Source organism: Parasteatoda tepidariorum, chromosome 5 (assembly GCF_043381705.1).
Source record: "Parasteatoda tepidariorum isolate YZ-2023 chromosome 5, CAS_Ptep_4.0, whole genome shotgun sequence".
Classification (NCBI taxonomy): domain Eukaryota; kingdom Metazoa; phylum Arthropoda; class Arachnida; order Araneae; family Theridiidae; genus Parasteatoda; species Parasteatoda tepidariorum.
Window position 1 is genome coordinate 5,460,933 of NC_092208.1, and position 26,516 is coordinate 5,487,448.

General features: G+C 30.8%; 2 protein-coding genes across 3 annotated transcripts in view; both read left to right on the forward strand.

Annotated features, from left to right (window-relative positions):
• Window positions 1-8,972, forward strand: part of LOC107437313 (fibrinogen C domain-containing protein 1) — a 31,453-nt gene extending 22,481 nt beyond the window's left edge. Inside the window, exons 5-7 of the mRNA XM_043052188.2 lie at window positions 665-750; window positions 1,841-2,023; window positions 4,847-8,972. Coding sequence (XP_042908122.1) covers window positions 665-750; window positions 1,841-2,023; window positions 4,847-5,006 — 429 coding nt within the window. The 3' untranslated portion in view covers window positions 5,007-8,972. The remainder of the gene's footprint in view (window positions 1-664; window positions 751-1,840; window positions 2,024-4,846) is intronic.
• Window positions 8,973-12,676: 3,704 nt separating this feature from the next.
• Window positions 12,677-26,417, forward strand: LOC107437314 (peptidyl-tRNA hydrolase 2, mitochondrial). 2 transcript variants are annotated; one of them, XM_043052193.1, is made up of 5 exons: window positions 12,677-12,769; window positions 13,538-13,624; window positions 16,183-16,304; window positions 18,513-18,625; window positions 26,065-26,417. In XM_043052193.1, exons 1-5 carry the CDS (start codon window positions 12,692-12,694, stop codon window positions 26,112-26,114), a joined length of 450 nt encoding a protein of 149 aa, XP_042908127.1. In that variant the 5' UTR covers window positions 12,677-12,691; the 3' UTR covers window positions 26,115-26,417. The 2 variants fall into 2 exon arrangements, with proteins under 2 accessions (XP_042908127.1, XP_015904738.2); XM_016049252.3 differs by having other exon boundaries at window positions 12,767-13,068.
• Window positions 26,418-26,516: the final 99 nt, after the last annotated feature.

Sequence of the window (26,516 nt, forward strand, 5' to 3'; positions counted from 1 at the left end):
GACTGTTTTTTGCACTCTACACATCGACAACAGCGCCACCTCACCGCTCCCATATCCTATTAGCACATGCCCGCCCTTCCGTGAGTTTCAAGGTAAAGTTGCCACTATTTAATTTACAAACGTCGTAGAAATAGCAAACAGTTGTTCCATCAAACGCTCTGTAGCATGGTGGTAGAGGGTTCGAATTCCTTCGTAACACTGGATGCTTCTTCGTGCTGTCCTGCTCTAAGTTGGGCTATATGTTCTTCAACATCATCCATCACGCTTTCAGGAGCGGGTTCAAATCCCGCCGTAACCCTAGATGCATCTTCGTGCTGTCCCTATCTGAATTGTACTATCCGTCTTTATATTTAACAAAGGATCCCCTCTTCAGAGGATCGAAATTGCGATGGCACGTCTTCGGATTATCCTCAGGGATGTTTCCCAGACTGTCGCCAATAGCCCATTGTGCAGCTATAGTGCGAAGTAAATAAAATACCTACCTACCTGTTTGATAAAGGCTTATAAGTCGTAGTTATATAATTGAGAACACAAGCCTGCATGTATGTCTANTTTTTTTTTTTTTTTTTTTTTTTTTTTTTTTTTTTTTTTTTTTTTTTTTTTTTTTTTTTTTTTTTTTTTTTTTTTTTGCACATTCATTCTAATGATACAGTATCTATTGCAGAATATTTCATATTTGAAGATACCTGCAACAGATACTGTATCATTGCAGATACTGCAGATTCTGCTGTTTAAGGTCGTGAACAAAATGTGAGACATTCTTATTTGTTTCTAGTATGAATACAGGGAGGTTAAAAGCACGCTTTATTTCCTCTCCAAGTCATGGTGACCACCGGTAAAATAATCTTCCACGTTACAAAACAAAAATTATTCTGTCCTTTTTAGCAAAGCAATCATGTGTCTTTCATATCATGAATCTACCATATATTCTCATACTAACCATATACTCACCACATGTATCTACCATATATTTTCCATCTTGAAAGCTTATTATTGAAACCATGTGTCTTTTATTTACCACAAGTATCCACCATATATTTTCCATTCTGAAATCATGTCTATTGAAATCACGTGTCTTTTATTCGCCACTTATATCTATCACATATTTTCCATCTTGAAAACTTATTATTGATATCATATGTCTATCTAAATCACGTGTCTTTTATTCACCACATATGTCTACCAAATATTTTCCATCTTGAAATCATATCTATTGAAATCATATGTCTTTTATTCACCACATGTATTTATCATATGTTTTCCATCTTGAAAGCTTATTATTGAAATCATATCTATTTAAATCACATCTATTGAAATCATGTGTCTTTTATTTATTCCATGTATTTACCATATATTTTCTATCTTGAAAGCTTATTATTGAAATCATATCTATTGAAATCATGCGTCTTTTATTCACCACATGTATCTACCATATATTTTCCGTTTTGAAAGCTTATAATTGAAATCATGTGTCTTTTATTCAGCCAAATTATATACTATATATTTTCCATCTTGAAATCATATCCATTGAAATCATGCATCTATTGAAATCATGTGTCTTTTATTCACCCCATTTATCGACCATATATTTTCCATCTTGAAAGCTTGCTATTGAAATCAATATTCAGTGTTATCAATGATGTCAATATCTATTGCACGTCTATTGTTATTTTAAACATTAAATGTGCACACGCGCTGATAACAACAACCTCGCTGTAACAAAAAAAATGTATCCGATATTGCGATTTTTCGTTTATTTCGCAATGCATGTTTTGTGCTTCTTAGTAACATGTCTTTTCTTGCCCTTTTTAGACTTATTTCTATTCTATTTCTTTTCTAGATTCAGAGTAGAAGAGGAAAACAAACAGTATCGCCTCTACGTCAGCGGTTACCAAGGCAACGCAACAGATTCCTTAAGTCTTCATGACAACAAAATGTTTTCCACATATGACAGGGATAACGATGAAGTGGCATCCTGCTGTAACTGCGCCGACACTTTCAAGGGAGGATGGTGGTATTACCGGTAAATTATATTGTCAAAATACCTTTTACAAATTGTCAAAACAAATCAACATACAGTTTGTCTACGGTAAGAACTCCTCTCTCTACGAAGTCTGGGGTTGTCAGCTACTATGGAAACAAGAACAGCGCATTTCAGAGAGGGTAGCTTCTTTTCATTGTAGGGCTAACACAGTAGACGGAAGAAAAAGATTCCCTTTCTCTCGCCGACATGAGAAAAAACCTGTCCTAAAAAATGACCCCACACCCCTACTTGAATAAGTTATACCTCATTACCATAGTCACAGCCATGGGTCCAGACGAATGCCATGGGGAGTTCTTTCTTTAGATAAACTATAGTCATTCACATAGCTAATCTAGTCAGTTCATTTTAATGACTTAAACCTAAAATCATATTGAAGAGATTCTGATCAACTAAAATCAGCGGGTTCGGGTCAATTGAGTGAAGATCAGTCACAAAACATGTAAAATTGAAAAACTCAATAAATTTAAAAATACAATCAAACCGCGCTATAGTGAACCTTCAAGGAACCGAAATTTCGGTTCACTGTAGCCGGGAGTTAACTATCCGTACTGCAAATAATTTTAACTAATTTTTCCGAACTGCTCCCTTTTATTACGCATTATTTAAATAAATGACCCATAAAAGGAAATACAAAAATAATTAAAAGAAACAATGCTTAGCCACAAAAAAAATGTGTTAACTTTTATTTTTAATTACTCTACGTTTTACGTACAAAAAGAAAATTAGGGTTGGTTTTTATTTAGGGATGTGGAACTGAGATAGAAAAAGCAAACAAGAAAAAATGAAGGCTACATTCCAGTCAATAGATGGTTTTAAAAATCGATATACTCGTATGTATTTTATGTAGAAATTTCAAAATTACCAAAAAATGTAGAAAAAAAATCAGTTGGAGATAGAAAAAAGTTCATAATATCCTCTCTTCTTTTGGTTCGCTATATCCACCAAAAATAATATTATATATGTATAGCGAGGCACGGGAGCGAACATTTCGTTCACTATATCCGGGAGTTCGCTATAAATCACGTTCACTATAACGGGGTTTTACTGTACTTATTTCACTTCTTAGTTAGAGGTAAAGGTAAACTTACCTTACCTGTATTTTTCTGTGTTGATTCTTCAAGTTAAGCCGAGGGAAGATGGACTACTTTTCAAAAGTTGGCTACTCTTGAATAAAAGAAGTCATTATTAAAAATAAACAAGGTCTGCCATTGAAGGAATTAACTCCTGTCCATTTTTTTGAAAACATTTAATATTCAAACAAAAACGTTACAAACAAGATTAAACGACACATTAATATTTTGAAAAAGGAACAGCTCATTTCATCCTCTTAACTCGTAGGCGATCATTCAACTTCTGCTTACTTAGAAACTGCGGTTACGTCAAAGTTACAGTTAAATTATAAAATCAAATATATATATTATGTATATGTGTATTATGTATATATATATATTATGTATATAACGTATGTATATATATTATGTATATGTGTATAATGTATGTATATATATAATGTGTATGCATATATATATAATATGATTTGGATCACTACTCAAATCCACTCATTCAAATCAACAGGTTTGGAATTATTTTTAATGAATTGTAATTAACTGATTTGAATAAATGATTTAATTTAATTCCATTCGAAGTTCGAAATTGTCAGATAGATTAAAGGTAGATTTAATTTGAATCAACCGTTTTAAATGAACTGATAATTCAAATACGGCAAATATATGAACGGAATCATCGTTTCAGTATCAACTAGTAGAATATATGTAACACAAAAACGGAGTATAGATAGGCTCTATAACTAGAGTAAAACATAATAGGTCAAAGCTTACTCGTATATTACACAGTCTTATAATGCCTTGAGAGTTTTGAGGGAATTTATCATTTAATTTATCAAAACTAGTAGTTGGAAGTAGCGCGCTACAGTTAGTGAAACTACTGCCCAGAAAGCATATAACCTTGCGGCAACCTTTTGTCAGAATTTTCTTTTTAGTGTCACAAAAATATTTGTACTAGAAACCTTTTTTTCAATTAAAAAATAAAACGTTGCAGTTTCAAACCTTTTATTCTAAAAGGATAAAAAATTATTTTTTAAAGCTTTTTTTAAAAAGTATTGTCAAGTGCTCGACTTCATGCACAGGTCGTCGGGCTACCAAAGCAGGAGAGCCATCCCCTCTGCAGAGGATCAAAATCACGATGGCATGTCTTTTGATCCTCTTCAGGGATGCTTCCTTGACCGTCGCCAATTGCTCATTGGGCAGCTCTAGTGAGGCGTAAATGAAGTACCTACCGACCTAAAGTAATAGTTTTTTTTTAAATTTTTGAAAATTGATTTTCGTTTTAAACTACAACCTTTGAGCAGTGATGGCTCAGGGGATAGAGCGCTAGCCTCCCAATGAGATGGTTCGAATCCCGGCGAAAGCTGGTTTATTCGAATTCCGTATCCGGCTCGCACCGACCACAGTACCTACGTAAAATATCTTCATTGGTAGTCGGATCATGGGTTAGAGTCCCCTTGTCGTCAGGCTAATCATGGTAGGTTTTCGTGGTTTTCCTCTCCATGTTACGCAAATGCGGGTTAGTCCCATCAAAAAGTACTCCACGAAGGCAAATTTCTGCCAATATTTGATCTAGAAGTTCCCTTGTCTTCTGGATTGGGTTCAAAATTACAAGGCTACGGAGTTGAATAGTAGCCGTAAACTGAAAATTCGGTCAGCTGTTCAACGACAGTCATAAAATAAAACCAAAATTACATCCTTATTCTCTCTGAACATGTTTGTTTCCTTTTCTTTTCAGATGCTTTGAAGCCAATTTGAATGGACCCTATCACACAGATCCGACAGAAAATGGTTATTTCCTGGGCATCATTTGGGAGAGATGGAAGGGTGACTACTCCTTGAAGTCAAGTGAAATGAAGATCAGACCCCTGAACTTTGAAGACCTGAGAGACCCATGAAGTCTCTCTCAATGCGAGACCATCTCTAGTCTTCCATTATAGCACTGGAGTCTTAATTCAATGAAACAAAAACAATTATCCCCCTCCCCTCAAACAAACAAAAAAAAAACTCCTTACGTGATGATTGTTGCCATTCGACAATGGAGAAAAATCACAGAGCGAATGTCAAAACAACTATTTGAATGGAATGCCAGGAGTTGGTGCAAATGGTGTGATTGCAATATGAGAAGACGAATTGTTTCGTTTATCCTTTTACAAAAATTAAATAGCGTATAAGGAACACGTGGTCGAACTAATAGCTTTCCGTTGGATCCTTTATAGATCTTAATTTATAATTTTTCGTTTTCATATTCTAGTTACAGTGGCTTTTATTTTTATTTTCGTCCGATTCTATATTTAATATTTCGATTTATTTACTCAGTCTGTTCTAAAATTTGTTCTAAAGTTTTTTTTTTCTTTATTATTATTATTGGTGGACCAAATAAGTTTTACTTGGATTATTTGTAGTTTCTTAATTTCTATTCTTTCATTTGATGTACTCGTTCCCTGAAGCTTTTGTTTTTATTTTAGCCAGATTTAGTATTTAATATTTCGTTTTATTTTGATTGCACTCAAAATATGTTCTAAAATTTGTTCTGATTCTTGCGTTTTTTCTATTTTTATATGGTCAAAGAAATACAATTTAAGTTGGATTATTTGTAACTCTAAATTTCAATTTCTTCATTTTGATATAATTTTCTAGTTTCCTGTAGCTCTTGTTTCTATTTTAGTCAGATTCTGCATTTAATTTTACGATTTATTTCGATTATGCTCAAAGTCTGTTCTAAATTTTGTTCTGATTCTTATGTTCTTTTCTCCCTATTTTCTTAATATGGTCAGAGAAATAAGTTTCAGTTGGATTATTTGTAACTCTAAATTTCTATTTCTTAATTTTGATATAAATTTTTGGTTCCCCGTAGCTTTAATTTCTATTTTAGTCAGATTTTGTATTTAGTTCTTCAATTTATTTACTCAAAATCTGCACTTAAAGTTTATTTTTGATTCTCTCTAGTAATAAATAACTATCAATTGCGCCTAAAAAAAGTAGACCAAAAAATTTAAAACTTCTCTACGTTCATTAGTTTGAAACACATTCAAACAAATTTAACACATTGCTGCAAATGACGGATATATTCGTCCTATTTTTGATGATGTGTTGGCAAATGATGACTATAGCAGTTCTTCACAGTTTTTAATTAATAAAAAAAAGGAACATCAATAGTGCGAAGTGTACAATTGCATTTATTTGTTAATCATTCATTGAAACATCGAAAAAAAATGATTCCGCCATTTTCTTTGGAAAAAGAAAATGTCGTGACAAGTAAAAGACGTTTACAGTAGTCGAAAGTTTTCATGAACAAAATGTGATAATTTTCACTTCTAAACACGCGACTGACGCTCAATTACATATGAAAGTCATAAACATTCGAAACAAAAATGTGTTACTGAGCATGATCATCAAATAAATGCAAGCGGCAACGTGTTAAATTCAGATGCTTAGTTTTAAAAGCTGTCCTGGTCTTATTATTTATTAAATATGTGCTATTTTTACCTCTTCTTCAATCCCTACTATTAGTTCACACTCTCCCTATATATCTTGTTTTAATTTTCAATCGTTAATAAAATACTTTTTATTCATTCACTCAAGTTCAAATACTTTTTTTTTAACTTGAAGTGGATATCACTTAATGTTAATACAGTTTTTTCAAATATCAATGCATTAATTAAATTTTATTAATTAATTTTAGTTTTATATGGGAGGAAAAATTATAATTATTTAATAATAAGTAACTGAAATAAAAATTTTATTTGTTGACCTAAGTAGGAATTGACTTTAAAACTTTTTTTTAATATTACTTGTTTTATTTTTTTTTAATATACCTGTTATTTAAGTTTAAAAAAATTTTTAATTACCACCGCCAGGGGGTTATATTTTTTCGATAAATACATGCTGAGTGACCTTGAGATTCCCTAAACGAGTTCCAGTCAGAAGTCAGTATGAATCGTGTGTGTAAGAATGAAGAGTTTCCACGTTCTATATATTTTTGTGCACATAACATAGCTTCTAGAACCATTTGGCTTCGTTACGTTTATCATTGTAAGAACCATTGTATACCATTGTAAAAGCTCTCCGTTCCTGTTTTTTTTAATTTTCAGTCTAGCTCAGTGTCGCCGTTCCTGGCTCTTGTATCATTATGCCAATAGTCAATTCCTTTGTAGAAAATTGCAATTCACATTTAACATTTGTCTTAGCATTAATATGTTTCCATTAAGAATAATTATGCCCCTAACCCACATTATGTCACATGTTAAATCAAACTAATAACCATGTTCATTTTGATAGCATTATTATTTGCATATTATTCTCTAACAAAGCTCCTGTTTCTTTTAATCCGTGTCAAAGTTTAAGGCATTTTAAACAACACGGAAAGAATTTTTAAGAGCGTACACATGAATGAAAAGATGCAAATTAACTTTAGACTCCGGTAGAAGTGACCTCTAGTAAATTGCCTCTTTGCCTACAATGTATCTTCGCCTATACGTTATAACTCTTCCAAAATAATTGTCCACTGCAGCAAACTAATATTTTCGTGTGTAAGTCCATTCCCTTTTTAACTACACTACAATTTAACTATTCCTACTAGATAGTTTTGAGTAAAACAACGGAGAAAATAAGCAGAACAAAGCATGAAAAAGAACGAAAGGAAGAAAAAAAAAGTACATGAGAAATTGAGTGTAAAACAAACGAGAAAAGCATATCGGACAATTAATTTTGGGACCAAGAACATTATTTACTGCGATTTCTCTCTCAGTTGGACGCTTTTTTATTATTCTTGAACAACAAATAAAATCCTATCGAACATTATTAGGAGACAAAAAAAGAAAATTATTTGGACTGTTAGAGGGGGATAAAGGAAAAAGCATAGCCGATAATTATTTTGAAATTTAGTTATTTGAATCCGATAATTATTTTGAAGCCGATAATTATCCGAAAAATGTTTTGGGGACTGAAAAATGGCTATCGAAATGGGCTAGAGCTAGATGGCGTAGAGCAGAACTCTCTCTACCTATGGCAACACTTCGCATGTTTTCACCATTACAGTGTGGAGAGTCAAAGGAGAAGGAAATACGTTAGTTTCTATCTTGATTTTCAGATAGATTAAAAACTTTTAAGTTGGAAAATGATATGGAACTGAAAACTACATTGAACATAGTTATAAAAGAAAACATTGTGAAAATTTAAAAGAAATATTTTTGACAATTGAATGCGAAAATTATTAAGAAAGGAGAAAATATTCCTATACAACTGAGGAGAGGAAAGGGGGGGAGCTTAAGACATGGAACCGTTCTTCTCGCCAGATGGCGTATTCCAGTGTTGCGATCGCGAATATTATGTGTTACATTTTATCTCTCTATTGTTTGCTTTTTGTTATTGTCGGACTACAGGGAATAGCATATCAGACATTATTGTGGATAACAGAAAAAATCAGATTAGATAGTTAATGGGGAACAAATTAGAAAAATGCATTGTTGAGTTAGTGGGAGGGGGGAAAGGAAGAAATCATATCACACAATTATTTCCAATAGATAATAGTATTAACGGCGACTTATCTAATCAAACGATGAAAAGCAAATAATAACAATTTTAATACTTCTGTATACAAATGTTGGTTACATTGATGCGTAAACAGAGTTTATGAAAATATTTTGAGGAGTGTTTCAGAAACTGTTGAAGTTGTGAAATTTTATGAAAAAGTTAACGAATAATTGCCACCCGCACAGTTGTAATCGTTGTTTGGTATCGTTAAGAAAAGTTACGTTACGTTTGATTTTCGTGTCTTCCTACATATATACTGCCATGGGTATTTGCAGAAATTCTATTTCAACTGTTTTCTGCATTTATCAATAAAATTAATTGATATCAGTGTTATTATAATATTCATAAACTGTTCACACGTATTTGTTTGGTGTATTTATGTGTTACTCCGAATATAATTTGTAAACTCATCATCCTCTTCCCATTTCCAACTTTAATTAAATTTGTTACACGTCTAGTATTTAGGTATTTGTGTATATATATATATATATATAATGAAGTTTACTAAAGAAGCATTGCTCTAAGTCCTACTATAAACTTGTAAAAATGTATAAAGCATAAATTAGTATCAATTCTTATAACTTTCAATGTTCCTAAATGCTACAAGATTTTTAGCAATCAGAAATTAATTTTTAACCTGTTTTTACATGGTGTGTAATATTTGATACCTGGGGCATGTTAGCTTGAATGTGCTAAAGAAACTCACAAAGTAGTTTTGCAAAAAATGTCTAAATAATTGTAGAAAATGATATAAATTTTAGTATTTATATTTGAAACAATGTTGGTAACCAAATTAACTATTTGGTTACATTTTAAATACAACACAGGACTCTGTTTATTTATGCTAAAAAAAGTTTGTATGTATACACTATGCTTTATACAGTAAGAAAAATCAATAGCATAGAAAAAATTAACAAAACATTAGATGAATACCATAGATGAGACTATAGTTGATTTTTTGAACTCTTGACTCTGATGTGTTTCCTTAATCTAAATATTTTGTAACAACATGTGGCTCAAACTTTAAATCATTCACTTGACTAAACTACTAAAACATTTAGTAAATTTTGTTCGTAAATTTTGTAAAAAAAAAAGTAAGTTTTTGGGCCAAATTTTGAAAATTTAATAACTATTGTTTGCTCTAAGTTCATTAGTGCATCTCAAAATATTAAAATTGCAACTTCCTTCAAGGCAATTCAATAATAAACACTTAATAATTTTTTTCTTTTTTTGCCAACTGAACTAATTATATTACTTCCGAAAAATTGGAAGTGATTTTGGAAAGAGAACATAATCTTTTGTGTAATATAAATCTATAAATCTTACAAATTCCTGAGGCTATTTTCTAATTTTTATCGAAGAAAACAGTACAAAAGTATAAAATTGAAGAATAATAAACTAACTCATTTTGTATATAGAAAACTATACAAATACAAATATAAAAGTAATTATGCACATTACTGTTTTAAACATTATTTTATTCCAGAATAAAGAGTACCTAGTCAACTTTCAAAATTAAACATTAGTGGAATTAAATTCTTAAAAAATTTAAATCTCTTATTTGTTAAAGAAAATGAAACAACCGTAAACGTAGAAAAGTAGGCTAGGTAAAGAGATAAAATTAGGCTAGATAATATTTCATGATGAATAATGTTTTTACCTCTGTCCAGTTTCCAACTTTCCAGCTTGGACAATCACCCATATTACAACTTTTAGAAACAACTCTTGTTGTTGGATCACAGTGACTATCAGGTTGTTTCGAATTTTCTTCATTGCGACATTCAGAAGAACGTTGCTGAGTACCTTCCCCACAAGAAACTGAACACTAGATAAAAAATACAAGCAATTTTTCAGACATTTCAGCTAAAACTAATGTTTATATTGCATATAAAGTAGAAACGTTTGAACAAACAAGTTTGGAAACAAATAAGTTTGGCAAACCTACTTAAAATTAACCATTGATTTGCCTGCAACTGAATTCAAAGCAAATTAGGCGATTTATTAATTCTCTGATGCTTTTGCCAATGGACAAAATTGAGAATATTTTTTTCCCATAAACACCGTTTCTTCGATACAATAGCATGAGAAAAAATAATTAGCCATGCTGAAAAAAAATCTCTTTGCAATTCAAGTTTCCACATGCAGGATTATCAGCGAATTAAAAAAGCAAACATTTACAAAATTGAGTCGCTTTTAGGAACACATTTACAGTAAAAGCTCAATATAGTAANTGTTTATTTACATTGAGGTTATTTTATTATTAATCCCTTAACTCAAATTAGAAAATGGCCGGATTTGTTTATCTTCAAAGTTCCCAATGTTCTCCAAAATTCCAGGTTTATTCCGAGATTTTTTGCCCTTCTTTCATAAACAGTAGGTCTTTTGCATCACTACCTGAAAGGAATTCAAATAATAGAATGCTATTTATTGGATATTAAAAAAAGGAGGCTTTTAAATCATATTAAATGTATTCTTCGAATATTTATTGAAGGAATATTACTTTTGTTTGTCAGTATATAATGAATAAAATGTATGTACAGTGCGAAAGAAAAAAAAAGAACCAGAACTCCCTAAATAACTTTTGATCTAATGATTGGATTTCTCGGGCAGAAACTTGATGGTCAATAAGATCAAACATGCGAATTAATTAGTGTATATGCTATATTAAGTTATTCGATACAAAAAAATATGTTCTCTAAATAAACCTTTTTCGATCGGTTTAGATTTTAAGAGAACGGTCGAAAGTCCTGAGAAACACTCACCCTTAAGTTTCCATTCGCATGCGGATATCCGCCCAGAAGGATGGGAACATGATTGGTGAAATATCTTTATCGGCGAAAAACTCACCAATCAGGTTCATCTTTTCTTTTGAGGTTATTATAACTTGACCTTTTTTAAATCTGTTTTAATTGATTTTTTGTATCAGTCATTTCTCAACATTTTTCTGGGTTGTCTTGCCTCTCTTATTTTGATTTGCTTTTATCTATAAACTTTTAACGAACTTTCCATTTAAATTATATCCAAGTTGCTTCGATTTTAATGAAAAGTATTTTTAATTTCGCCTTTTTGTTTTTGATTATTTCAACGCTTTATTTTAACCTACACTTCTTATTTAATTTTACTTTGTCGTTAATTTTGACTTATACTGTCTTTTTTAAAACTATAATGTAAATTTTTTACACTTTAGCTATTTTAACTTTATTGGTTATTGCAATTACATAAATTTTCAGGCTTTTGTGTGCTCAAAATAGGCTTATAAACCTTCGTCAAGTAGAAGAGGACAGATAGCACAATAGGAGAGGCAGCACCAATTAGTACGGCCGTCAGTGGTCCCCATCCCCCCAAGCTCTCTTTTATTTATGTACTTAAAAAAAATTCTCTCGTCTAAATCCCCCCCCCCCAAATTATTTAGTGTATTTTTAGTGTAAAAATTCTCCCCCAAGCTTTAAGTGGGCGCATCGTGAGCCCACCTTCCCCCCCTGATGGGAGCCCTTGACCGCCGTCCGTGTAAACTGGATGTCTCAGTTTTTAACTTTATTAAGTATGGTTTTAGAATGCTCCTCTTTGCTCTTTTGCTTTATTCGTAAGTGTTACTTTGACATTTCATTCACATTATATGAAATTCTAATACTGCAAATCTATCTATTTGTGTAACTGCCAATTTCATCAATGATTTTAATTAGATTATTTGATTCGATTTTATGTTACATGCTATTTTCCTGGCTCACATATAAGGAAAGATAATATAATCATTTTGATAGCGAAAAATAAATACATTCCGCATTTTTTCTGGAGGGATTGGGCAGTGCCGTAGCGAGCTTAACTCGCGCCCGGGGCACAATACCTTTTTAGCGCCCCCCCNGATTTTATGTTACATGCTATTTTCCTGGCTCACATATAAGGAAAGATAATATAATCATTTTGATAGCGAAAAATAAATACATTCCGCATTTTTTCTGGAGGGATTGGGATAGGTGAATTAAATCGAAGTGCGATAGGAGAAGCGTTAATCAGATACAGTGAGAATGGTCTCTAAAATAGGAAAGGGATGGCTAGAGCCCCTGATGGCAGAGTTTTTGATGACGTCACAGAAAATACAGCTATTGATTTTGAGACGATGACCAAGGTTTGAGTTTTTACTTATGAAGTGAATGCACGAAAATTAAGATTGTAAACAAACAAACCCAAGTGTGCGGGTTAATTGTAACATAAATAAGCTATCTTCTTTTAATTATGATTAGTGTTCAGTAAAATATAAAAAAAACCCACAAACTTGGCTGTTTTGTTAGAATGCTACCTATACTGTAACTGAAAGCAGGTTTAATGGGTGTCGTTACGTTTATGTCTGGTTTATGTGCAGGTTTTTACCTGAGAAATACACAACCTGGTTTAGTTATAGCTAATAAAATTTTCGCAGCTGTCAAGGTTATTGAACATTTATTGCTGTATTAAAGTAAAACTTTAAAATACAGAAATTTTAATGCGTTAAACTTTAGATACTAAATCATTTAACGAATCTGAATGTGTATGTAAGGAATGAATCAGCGTATTTGGAAAACTGAGAGTAAAATTATTACTACAACACAGCATTTAAAGTAGTACTTCATTCAAGCATAATTCCATAATTAAATTTAAAATAATTTTTTTTTAATTTGCTTGAATTAACTTAATAAATCGACAACAGTCTAAAAGAAACAGGATTAAAAAATATAAAAAAATACAGAAGTAGCAAAAGCTCTTTTGTAGATTATATTGCTCGACAAATAGCATATATAATGCAAACATACTTTATATTTTATTAACAACATTGGATAAACCTTTTAATATATTTATTTCTAAATTGTTTATTTTTATTAAGTTCAAAATTAATGTGTAATTTTTATTATTTATTTAGAAAGGCAACAACTATGGAACGAAATTTAAAATGGCTTTGGTTGTTAGAGAAGACTTGAAAATGGGCTGTGGAAAAATAGCATCCCAGGTATTACTATAGTTTGTCTACGATAAGAACTCCCCCCACCACAAAGTTTGAGGCCGTCTGCAGCTATGAAAACTAAAATAAGGCATTTCAGAGAGGGTAGCTTTTCTTCATTCTAGGGCTAACACAATAGACCGAAGAAAAAGATTCCCATTCTCTCTCCCAGGGCTGATTGTGCTCCGGAAAAAATCCGGATTTCCGGATTTTTCGCTAACAGTGATCCGGAAGTTTCCGGAGATCGAAGGTCCAGACGTTTCAAAAAATCATTGAGCACAGAAATTTCCAGAAATCAAATTTTCAAAGGTGGAACTTAAAAACACAGTTTATTTTGTTTGTAAGGGACAGCCAGATACATTTTTTATCAGTAAATAGTTATAATCATAAACTCAAGAAAGAAAGACATATTTGTAAATTTTAATTACTTCTCCTAGAAAAACCTAGTTTAAATTTTTTTCAATTTAACTTTTCTTTTTTTTTTGAACTCGGGGAAATTTTCCGGAATTTTGACTTGTGCTCGCAATCACCCCTGCTCTCCGACCCAAGCCAAAACCTGTCGTAAACAGTGATCCCACACCCCTACTTTAAATAGTTATACCTTGTTACCATAGTCACAGCCACGGGTCCAGACAAATGGCTAGGGGAGTTCTTACTTTAGACAAACTATAAACACAATTTATCTTTTTTGAACTCTTAATATTATCTGCTTTCTTTTAACAAACTGCTCACTTTTTATTCATTGCTGGAACTTTTATGTTGGTGCAACACCTAATGACAAAAAAGCACTTTTTTAATTTTTCTCCGTCTACCACTGAGGATATTTCACGTCACCACTGTGGTCGGTGCAAGCCTGATGCGGAAGTCATATCGACTGGGATTCGAACCCGGTTCACCTCATTGGAAGGCGAACGCTCTATCCCTTGAGCCATTACCGCTCTTCTTTGTATTTATGAAGATAAAGTTATTTTAAAAATTTAACCCTCTGATTATGGATGGTACTATTGACAGTTCTGTATAGCAGGTACTATTGTGTGCCATAAAAACCCAGAGGGGGCTTGGAGAATTTTGCTTTTTATAAATTATATTTAAAAAAAACTAAGAATAAGCAGTATTGTCTTATATATTTCTTAAAATAAATATATTCAATTGTCTTTCTTCTACAAATTGCGATTGATTAACATGCAAACTCCAATAACTTGAATTGTTTAGCACCAGCAGAACTAAAAAGACAACTGACATCTATTTTTCTTTGTTCCAATGAAGTTTTTAGGTACTAATCAACTCTCGCCTACTAATTAATTTGTAACCGCAAGGTTTATGCTCACCCGTGAAATGAATTAATGTGAGCAAGTTTTATGTTAAGTCATAATGTCACTAAAATGCTTGACCACCACCAGCTGTGTTTGCTATTTCAAATTAGTTAAATAAAGTAATAATTAAAAGAGTTTAGAATTTTGAAGCAGTATGGTACAGCAACTTTTACACTGGTTATGGCTGATGTGGTTATGGCATGTCACATTATCAGAATGAACGAAGACTGTATCACAAAAAGAGTTTTCAATGCCAGACCAGTTGGTACACGAAAAAGAGGCAGGCCGAATTTGAGATGGATAGATGGCCTAGAAGAAATGTGTTTAAATTTGTTAAAAATATTGCATATTTTAAATATGCTTTACTTGTATGTGAATTTTTTTAGTTTAATATACAGAGATGATTGTGCTCCAAAAAAAATCTGGATTGTTAGCTAACCGAGCAGAAGTTTCAAGAAATCATGGATCACATTTATAAATAAATTTTTTTATATATTTTATTTAACCCATTGACGGTTAGGGAATTAAGTAGTTTTCGTTTACTTAATTTACGCAGTATTATGAGTAAACAGTAGTCAAAAGTAGCAGCTGTTTTCACCCGCTGTTCTTCCGAAAATGTCACCATTAAATTTTATATATTTTTATTTCTGTTAAATTTTTTTTAAAAAAAAGGAGGGTATAACAAATGAAAAATTGAAAAGGTGTGAATTATTTCGTCACTCTATTAAAGTCAGTTATTAAAACATCTTTCAATGCACATCAGACATAATCAGTTTAAAAGTTGCCACAGCATAGTGCTGTGTAACTCTTAACTCTTTCAATTATTACTTTATTTAACTAATTATAAATACTAAACAGAGTTAGGGGTGTATTTGGAGATATTATGACTTAGTTGAGTACCTAAAAATTTTATTTTAAAATAGAAAAATAAATTTTAGTGGACTTTTTAAGTTTTCCTGGTGATAAACTATTCAAATTATTTATGTTTGCATGATAATCAATCACTATTTGTAGAAAAAAATGCACACTTTTTACATGAGAATATATTTATTTTAAAAAATATGTATAATGTGATGTTTTTATAATTAGTTTTTTTAAATACAATTTATAAAAAGTAAGATTCTCAAGGGCCCCCTGAGTGCTTGGGAGTCTCCCGGTTTTGCCCATGAGTAAAGACGGTATTAAGTCTAATGCATACAATATCAAATATTTTTTATTGCTGTGTTCTTACTATTTTCTTTCTCTCTGTTTCAGTGTGGTCATGCCACTTTATCTGCCTATAAGCTTGCTCTGCTTCATGATCCAGATGTCGTACCTTTATGGGAAGCATGTCGACAAAAAAAGATCGCTTTGAAGGTGAAAAGTGAAAAAGAAATGTAAGTGACTGTAAACATTCTATGAATTCATTGATAACTTTCCCCATGGCAGAATTGCAGCAACATTGTCGCAAGAAGGTTATGGAAAGATTTTTTATTTGGCCAGTGAACAATTTTGATTTTCTTTCTGCAGAATTTCTCGAAATACATATTTTTTCCCCTGCACTGTTTTAATAATTTATTATTATTTTTGGCAGTTTCCTCTTGGTTTCTTAAAATCTCAATGGCTTTTATTGCTTAGTTATTACTATTGATATTCTTGTGAGTTTTTAGAAAATACTGATATTAATCTGGCATGCAAAGTTCGAATTGCACATTCAAAAGATAACCCTTTAATAAGTTCGATTTATGCAGATATCATTGTTAATCCATGCAGTGTTTTAATAGTTTTTTCAACAGCTATTGCTACAAATTTCCAGGTTTTTTTTAAAAAATTTCTTTACTTTTAATGATTTATTTAATTTGTTTGATTATTTACTTTTAATGTGACTATTTCATTATTTTTTTTCTCAGTTTATATTATTTTGCCACTTGAAATTTGATTGATTTGGGCATTTAAATAATAACTTTTTGACTTGCTGAATTTGTGGCATTGATATCTTAAATCCATGTTGTGTTTCGTGTGTATTTTTGGTAGTTATTCACATCGATTTTCATGTGGTTTTTAACATCTTGATATGTTTCAGACCATATGGGAAATGCTAATTGAGTATTTATTTTTATACATTATGATTCTAATATATTTTTATCTGTTATTGCTGTTGATTATTTATTACAACTACAGAATCTCAAAACAAACCAGGCATTTGAGTAACCTTTTTTTTTGAAAGAGTCCGATTTGCATGGTTTCATTGTCGATTTCTTTGTGGTTGTTACTGCTGCAGATTTTTAGTTATTACTTTTGGTGAATGTGAATCAGGATCATATGAACCACAAAATGTGAATAATTAGGAAATATTTAGTGCATTTCCCTCCTACAAAATGCTAGTATATTACGCATAATATTATAAAATAAAAAATATTACGTTTACAATAAAAAAATTATGCAGTTTTACTCTATACAATTCTTCTTTTTAGTAAGCACCATCATATCTGTCAAGTCTCCTGTTATTTAATGAACACTACCTCTTTACCCGTATATTCTCAAATTTGTCCGTTGAAGGAATTTTATTTAAGACAACTTTGGTGATAAAATATCCGCTGATGGCAAAAATACTTCTCTTATTCCTCAACAGATAGTGCTATTGCCAGTACTGCAGTATTTTGAGTGTTAATACTTTAACCCACTGGCAGTTAAGGAAATGGGCAAAATTGGGAGAATGTTTCTCCCCTACACACAGTTCCCCTATCAATTAACATGGGAAAACCGGTTTTGCTATGCAGAGAAGACTGCAGGTTAAAATGCGACTTTTTACGTGCAGAACCGTCAGTGGGTTAAAGTCGAGCCGTGATGGCTCAGGGGATAGAGCGTTCACCTTTCGATGAGGTGAACCGCGTTCGAATCCCGGCGATTGCTGGTCGATATGAATCCGCATGCGGCTTGCACCAGTTCTACAGTGAAATATCCTCAGTGGTAGATGGATCATGGGTTAGAGCCCCTTTGCCGCCAGGCTAACCGTGGGAGGTTCTTGTGGTCTTCCACTCCATGTAAGGCAAATGTGGGTTAGTTCCATCAAAAAGTCCTTCATGAAGGCAAATGCCTCAAAATACTTGATCCCTTGTCCTCTGGATTGTGTTCAAAATTACAAGGCTACAAAGTTGAACAGTTGTCATTAACCCAAAAATTGGGTCGACAGTTATAAAGCATTAGGGAATATAGGTAAAATTAAATGGAGTCAGTGCTTTTTTTGTTTCTTCAAAAAAAAAGAAGGATCTTATTTCTTTGCTGATATGAATGACCCGAAGAACATTTCTTTCCTGAAGGCAGTATTAGATTTTTTTTTAGTAGCTCATTATTTCAGTCGGAACCATTTTGAAATAACAAGCTATTAAAAAATAAATGTTTACGATAAGTTTATGGTAATGTGGTGATAAATGTTTCATGAGGCTGATGGAAATTTTAAAGATCTTAATTTTATTTTAATATTGATACTATTACAAGTAAAAACAATTGTTTTTTTTATATTGTTACATATAAATTTTTCCTAGCTGTGACAACAATGTATTTAAGAATGCTATTGTGTAAAATCATTATAATTATTTTCCTAGGTTAAAACTATCTGATGAAGCAAAAAAGTTAGGATTACTAACCAGTATTATTGTTGACGGGGGTTTAACTCAAGTTGATCCTTTTACAAAAACTGTACTTGCAATAGGGCCAGGTAAGTCTTAAATCAGAATAATTAAAAATTCTGTTATTAAGACATTTATGTTTTTATAAGATAAGATTTTTAAAAAAATTGCTTACTTATACCTATTAATAAATTAAAAATGATTCATATTCATATGTGTTCCATTCATGACATTACGAAATCTATTTTGTATTATGTTGTCACATGATAAGACTTATTTCATTTTTAGTTAGTCTGTTTTACAAATTTATTAAACAATATGACACGCTAATGATAATTGCTTTTTTTTTATTACTCTGTGTGAAACTTGTTCACATTTCACACTCTTTGTGAAATGGGTTCCATATTATTGCTATTCAGGTATATTTTAATTAATACTTTTGTGAGATAAATTTTATTTTTTACTGCATACATATTCATAGCTGCCAACTCTACTGGATTTTGCCAGTTTCTCCTGGTGTACTGGTTTAATAAAAATTCTCCCGCTTTTTGTACATTTTAGAAAATTCCCTAAAATTGTGTAAGTTTCCTTAAAAAATCGCTATTGAAGTAGAATTTTTGTTGCTGGCTTGAATATTTAAATAAATGTCACTAATACATATTAAAGTGAGCCTCATTTGTAAAATTCAGTTAACTATCTTTGATGATTTTAACACCTATTAATACATAACATTTCAATATCATTTAATTTGGAATCATAACTGGAAAATATTGCAGTTTTTATTTTGATGATTATAAGAATCCCTAAAATTCCCTTTGTGTAAAATATTTAGTATATTTTGCAACGATTATCATAAAATTAATATTATTTCGTAAAATCTACTGGATCTTTTCCTATTCGTGTTGGCAGCTATGCCTATTGATGAGAATAGTTTCGATTCTTTCTTTTTTCAATCAGTGTTATTTACTGATGTTCATTTAAATCTAAAAAAAGCTCTACATAAGATCTATTCTAAATATCTAATTACTTGAATAATAAAACAAAATTATTTGACTTTTAAGAACTACATGGTTAATATTTATACTATCAGTAAGGAGGTAATATATAATTTTTTATTTAACTTCCAAATATTATTAATTTTGCATGTTCTTCATTAACAATTTCACTATTATTGTTAAAACACATCATAAATTCTAAAGCATCAATAAAATCATTCTCGGAAAATCTTGAGATATTTTAGTCTATAAGGATTTATGATGCAATGCAGCATCCTGCAAAATAAATTTTAGCTAGCTTGTAATTGATTGTACCACAATCAATTTTTAAATCACTGACAGTTATTGAAAAAAAAGAAAAGATTTCTTAGTTTATGGTACGAGTTCTAATGCGAAGTTAGAATGATGTGACGCCGTGCCTGAGATTTTGATCCCTATAAATGCTTCCTCTTTGCTCTTTTTGTATAAATAACCGTTAAGGATTATTCTAACTGGTTAAATTTTTATTAGTTTCTTTTTTTAGGGAGTGGAGTATGGATAGATAATAATGAATTTTTTGTGACTAAATATTGTGATTATTTTTTTTAATGAATACCTTTTATTTAGAAATGCATCTTTAAATGTTCATTTTCTCATAAATTTTCAATTTAAAATATATGAGAAAAAAAACTCTCATATTGTTTATAAATTAATCCTTTTTTGTTACCTTTTTTTGGAAAAATTTATATACAGAGACATACCTGCGAAATCTCCTGTTTTTTAACAAAGACTCCTGTATTTTACAACTTATCTCCTGTTTACCTGTATATTTTCAAATTTCTCCGTATTTGTTGAAGAAATTTTAAAAAAAAATGGGATAAAATATCTGCTGATGGCAAAAATACTTATCTTATTTTTCAACAGATGGTGCTATTGCCAGTACTGCAGTATGTTGAGTGTTAATAGTTTAAGTAAATATAAATAACGGTTTAAAAAAATCTTCTTTAGGTTAAGATTTCTATACATATTTTATTTCGCTAAATGTAAGTCCCTATATTATTTTAAATTTTGAATTTCTCTTTATGACTTACATGATTATGCATGATGTATTAAAACTTTACTCGTAGCGTAAAAAATGTTGCTAGTAAAATCTCTGTTATTTTATTTCTCCAATTTTGGCAGGTACGCAGAGATAGTTTTTTTTTAGTTTGCTTTTAATTATTTTTCAAAAGCTTCAAATTTTTCTGTTATTTTGAATAATGAACGAGAATTACTTTTTGAAATATAACCATAAAATAGTATGAAAGGGTAATTTAACTTTAGTTTAGACGTTATTCAAACTTTTAGCTGCAAGCTTTCATGTATCGAAAAACCAGTTTCCCTGTTCTTCAAAGGCAGAGTAGTGCATAGCTGAGAAATCTCTGTTCAGTTCTACCCAAGGGCTCAGTGCTTAGAGGGTTAAAAATGATTGAGGATAAATTATATAACGTAACATTACACATTTGGATGAATTTTAATAGTGGTGATTGCCCTTTTCTACGAGGAAGCACCTATTCCTTTTTTCAATTCCTATTATTAGTTCACACTCTCCCTATATCTTGTTCAAATTTTCAATCATTAATAAAATACTTTTTATTCTTCCACTCAAGTTCAAATACACTTTTTTTTAAAACTTTTAGTGGATAACACTTGATGTTAATACAGTTTTTTTAAATATTAATTCTTTCATTAAATAGGGATGAACCAGGGTGCGTAGCGTTTGTAAAAAGTACTTAAAGGTGCTTTTTTGGGGATTTCGTTTTTAAAAGCTTTTAAAGGTGCTTTTTTCAGCTGGCGTTTTTAAAAAGTGCTTTTTTTCGAATATTTTTTTTTCTCCCTTCAGTGATATCTGGTGGATCCCATGCATTTCACGAAAAATGGGGAGTTTGGTACGTAATCATTCTTGCGGACTTCATGTCGTACCCACGTTATGACTTGCGCATGCGCGCACACTTGAAACCGAAACCCGAGTGCTCCAATTCGGATAGAGAATATCAGATCCTTATGAAATGTTTTTCTTTTTAATTTTGTTCTTGTTTATTTTATTTTACTTCTAACACTTTGTTTGACGTAGGGGGTATGGGTACCTTTGTTCTAAGTTCAGGGTCAAGTTGAATTCATTCGGTGATGTGGGAAAGTACTGATTGTTTCGATTTATGCCCGTTTCTTTCTGGGTTTTTTTTAACGCTAAAACTGTTTATAAAAAGTTTTTGTTTTTCAATAATATCATTGATTGAATATGAATTTTTTGAGTGCTTGAAAATTTTTGTAAAGTGCTTGAAAAGTTTTTAAAAAGTGCTTATTTTTGATTCAAAGATTTGGCTACGCACCCTGGATGAACGAAAAACGAAATGGAATTTTCTGATGGGTTAAGCGTTGGTCATTGTTTTCCATTTGACTTCAGTTTTTCACACATTTTAAAGATAACATTAGTGATCATTTTTAACTTATAGCTCTATTTGAACTAAAAAAATAGGGTGACACGTGTGGACCACGTCACCAAATGTATACTTTTATAGTTGTCTGATACCACGTGCCTTATTTTTTCAATTCTTACTATTAGTTACACACTCTCCATATATATATTTATATATCTTGTTCAAATTTTCGATTGTTAATAAAATACTTTTTATTCCATTTAAGTTCAAATGCATTTTTTTACACTTGTATTGGATGACACTTGATGTTAATAGTATTTTCAAATATTAATTCATTCATTAAATTTGACTAATTAATGTTTTATATGAGGGGAAAAAATTGTAATTATTTAATAAAAAGTAACTAAAGTAAAAATTTTCTTTGTTTACCCAAGTAGGAATTTAATTTTATTTCTTTATATTGTTTATTCTCATTAAGAGAACTCTGTATACATAAATGCTCATTCACTTCAAGCTATATAACAATCACAAATATCATTATTTAGAATAGTTTTTGAATGTCAAAAACTTTTTTTTAAAACTTATTTTACAAAGTTATATTTTCTTTCCTCTGGTGTGGAATTCTATTATGTCTGCAAACATTTCTTTGAGCTTATATTTCAAATAATATTGATACAAAGTCTTTTGAGTGTATCAATTTCAGTGGTCAATTGTAAATAATACAGTTTTGTAATGTATTATTTTATTGAATTATTCAAAATTGCAAATATGTTAGTTTTTGAAATATTTTCTTCTTTTTATTTTTATAAATGTCTTAAAAGTTAAAAATGAACATGTATATTGATTTTGAAGAAAACAATGTTTTTTTTTTTAGTACAGTCGAACCCCGCTATAGTAAACCTGGGATATAGTGAACACTCGGATGTAGTGAACTTTTTTAGCGGTCCCGTCCGTACTCCTATTTAAATAATGTTATTCTTAACGCTTACAGTGAACAGCTTAGAACTTGGAAACTCGGTTATAGTGGACTCAAATTTCATTTCTTTAAATATCTTTTTCAGTCCTCCATCTTTAGACTTGTAGGTGTTGGGACTGAAAAGGAATGCATTCCTATAAAATGCATCATATTTCACTCCTTTATGCTTATCACTTTTAACTATACTGTAATAAATGTCAAACAGAATCTTATACTCCCCCCTCCCTGACAAGCCTCGCTTTGTCTCTTTTCCCCAAGCTTGCTCTACAACTAGTTAACTTGGCCACCTGCTGAAATTTTGGAATTTTCTTATCTGTTCAAAACATATTATTTTCAAGTCACCCCTTGAGAAGGGGAACAATTTAACTCATTCTACAGCTGCTCTTTTCATATTCTTACATTATCTATTTGAGACAAGATTTTTATTTCAAAAGCAGTGAAAATGGTAAATTCTCTAAAGAGAAAAGCGTTTTCGAAAGAGAACAAAGTTAAAATTGTAAAGCGTATTGAAGATGGAATCAATCAATCGGCATTGTGTAAGGAATTTTCCTTGGCAAAATCTACAGTTTCAAACATTTGGAAAAATCGAAGTGCAATTCTTGCCGCATACGACAAAAATATGGTTTCATCAAAAAAAAGAGAAAACGTAGCAGAAGCTTTGTTAAAATGGTTCACCACTCAGCGGGATCAAAATCTTCCTGTGACCGGACATATGCTTCAAATTAAAGCGAATGAGTTTGCTGAAAAATTAGAGGAAAGGGATTTTGTGTGCTCCAGTGGATGGCTGGATAGATTCAAAAAACGGAAAAATATTTCTTCAGGTAAGATTATTGGAGAAGAAGCGAGTGTTGATGCAACGGATGTGGAAAACTGAAGTGTGGCCGAGTATCATACAGAATTATGAAGAGAAAGACATTTTTAATGCTGACGAAGCTGGACTATTTTACAAATTGATTCCCCATCAGACGTTAAATTCAAAGTAGAAAAATGCACTAATGGGAAACTCTCCAAAGTGAGAATTACAGTTCTTGTTTGTGCTAACATAAATGGCTCGGAAAAGCGAAAACTAACTGTGATAGGTAAATCTCAAAAACCAAGGTGCTTTAAAAATGTTAAAAAACCGTAAGTACTTTTTTCATCAATTTTTGCTTTATTATCTGTTAATTAGTTCATAATTTTTAAGTGACTTATGTAAAATTTGCAAACCCAATTTTCAATCATTCAACTATCTTATGCAAAAAATATTCTTCAAAAAATTTGGATATAGTGAACCATCGATTATAGTGGACACATTACTGAGTCCGTAGACGGTTCACTATAGCGGGGTTCGACTGTATAAATCTTTATGAAAGAAGTAATTTAGATCTTTTTTTTACATATCTATTATTTTTTATGTAATATTTGCAACAACAAAAAAAATGACCTTTGGGGGTCAAGGCTTTGAAAGTATCAGATTTATCAGACACCATACCTACCAAGTCTCCTGTTTATCCTTATCTTCTCAAATTCCTACGTATTCATTGAAGAAATTTATTAAAAAAATATTGGTGATAAAATATTGGCAAAAATACTTATCTTATTAAACAACAGTTGGTGCTATTGCCCAGGGCTAAAGAGAATAGAAGGGCTAGTTCACTCCGCTCTTAGAGCTGAAGCTACGATTTCCCTCCTCATGACGTCACTGTGTCCACAGATCTCGAAGATTGCAGGCAAAGATATTATGATAACTTTGCATCTTTCTCTTTGTAAAAATAAGTTAGACTTTTTCTGGTGATTAGCTTTCAAACTTTACGTAATTAACACATTATTTCCATTTTCCATTCATAAACATAGTTTAAAAAAACTTTCTTGGCCATTATATTAAAAAAATAGCATTTTAAACTTATAAAAATATTTTACTAGTCGGCGAAAATGACACTATAACTACTTTATTTTAAAAAGTTCAGTTTTAACTTTAATTATTTAGAAAAATGAAAGCATATATCGACACTTTTTTATCTACATATTCTTTTATAACAATAAGCTGAGTTAAATTTCGAATCCCCGATTTTAAAATATGCCGTTAATAGCAATTTGTTCATACTTAATCATTGCGAAACATCAACCTTAAACGCTAATTACTGAAACAAAATAATAATTTAGGTTCATAATGACATTAGAAATTTTACAATTGTTTATAGATATTTAAATTTAAGATGCTATAATTTATAGATATTTAAAATCAAGAGAATGTAATTTTTAAAAGAATCATAAATATTCAGAATAACTACATTAAAAAAATAAGTTATGAAATTAGAAGAATTTCAACTGTACACTTTATATTTTATTTATACTTTTTACTTATGTTTTAATTTTCTTTGACTTAATCCATTTTTTAAAATTTTTTTCACATGCCTTTCTTTTTGAAGTAACGAGGCGGTTTTTATTTAGATAACAAATTTTTATAAAAGTTCCTAACGATAGAAAAAACGTATTGCTGTTTTATATTAACTGTGTCATTTTGGAATCCATTCTTTACATAGTTGATCATTTACTTTAGGGAACACGCGGAAAATTATATTTTTTCCTTTTGTTTTTCTATCAGAATTTTTGCAAGTTGCAATTAAGCAAACTGGCATTTCGTTAATAGTTTTAAAATTTTGTAAATTCATGGCAAAAACTGGGGAAAGTCATTATAGAAAAGTGCGAGCTTTGCGCCAAAGTGACGTCACTAGAGAAAATCGGAGGATTGGCGTGGCGAGTTTCTTCAAAGGAGTGAACCAGCCCTTCTATTCTCTTTAGCCCTATAAGTGCTTTTATTATTGCCAGTACTGCAGTATGTTGAGTGTTTATAGTTTAAGTAATTATAAATAATTATAAATAATGATTTAATGAAAGCTTTTGATTTAGATTTATATACATATTTTTTACTTTGTTAAATATAAGTGCTTTTATTATTTTCACTTTTGAATTGCATTATTATGCGTGATGTATCAAAACTTTACTCAAAGCTCAAAAAACTTCAATAGTAAAAACTTCGTTATTACATTTCTCTAATGTGGGCTGGTTTGAGACATCCTGTGTTTTAAAACTAAATATCACTCCCTTGAATTTCTAACCTATTTGATTTTTCTAATTTGAAATATTATCAATTTACTTATTTATTTTTTTCTTTTATGCAGGCCCAGAGGAAGTTGTAAACAAAGTGACACAAAATTTGAAGCTTCTGTGATACATCTAGTCACCTGAGATTAGATAATATTGAATGCATTTACAGATTACATATTGAACTGGTTACTTCAATTAAATTTTTGTATCTGGGTAGACTTTTTTGAAACAATCTCAAAACTGCAGTTCTCATATACATTCTAATGCCCTGACTAGTGGCAGTTTTATACTAAAAACACCAATTGTAAACTGTAACACTAAAAGGCATGAATCATGTTGTAATAGAAAATTTACATGTAAATAGTGTTAAAAATTTAATAATGAAAAATTGTAGAAGACAAAGAAATATATATTTTTTATTGTTTAATATTTTATATTTCCATTTCAATTGTTTTGTTTATATATATTTTTTTAATTGAATAAGAAATCATACTTTTTTCATTGCAAAAATATAGCATTTATTTGC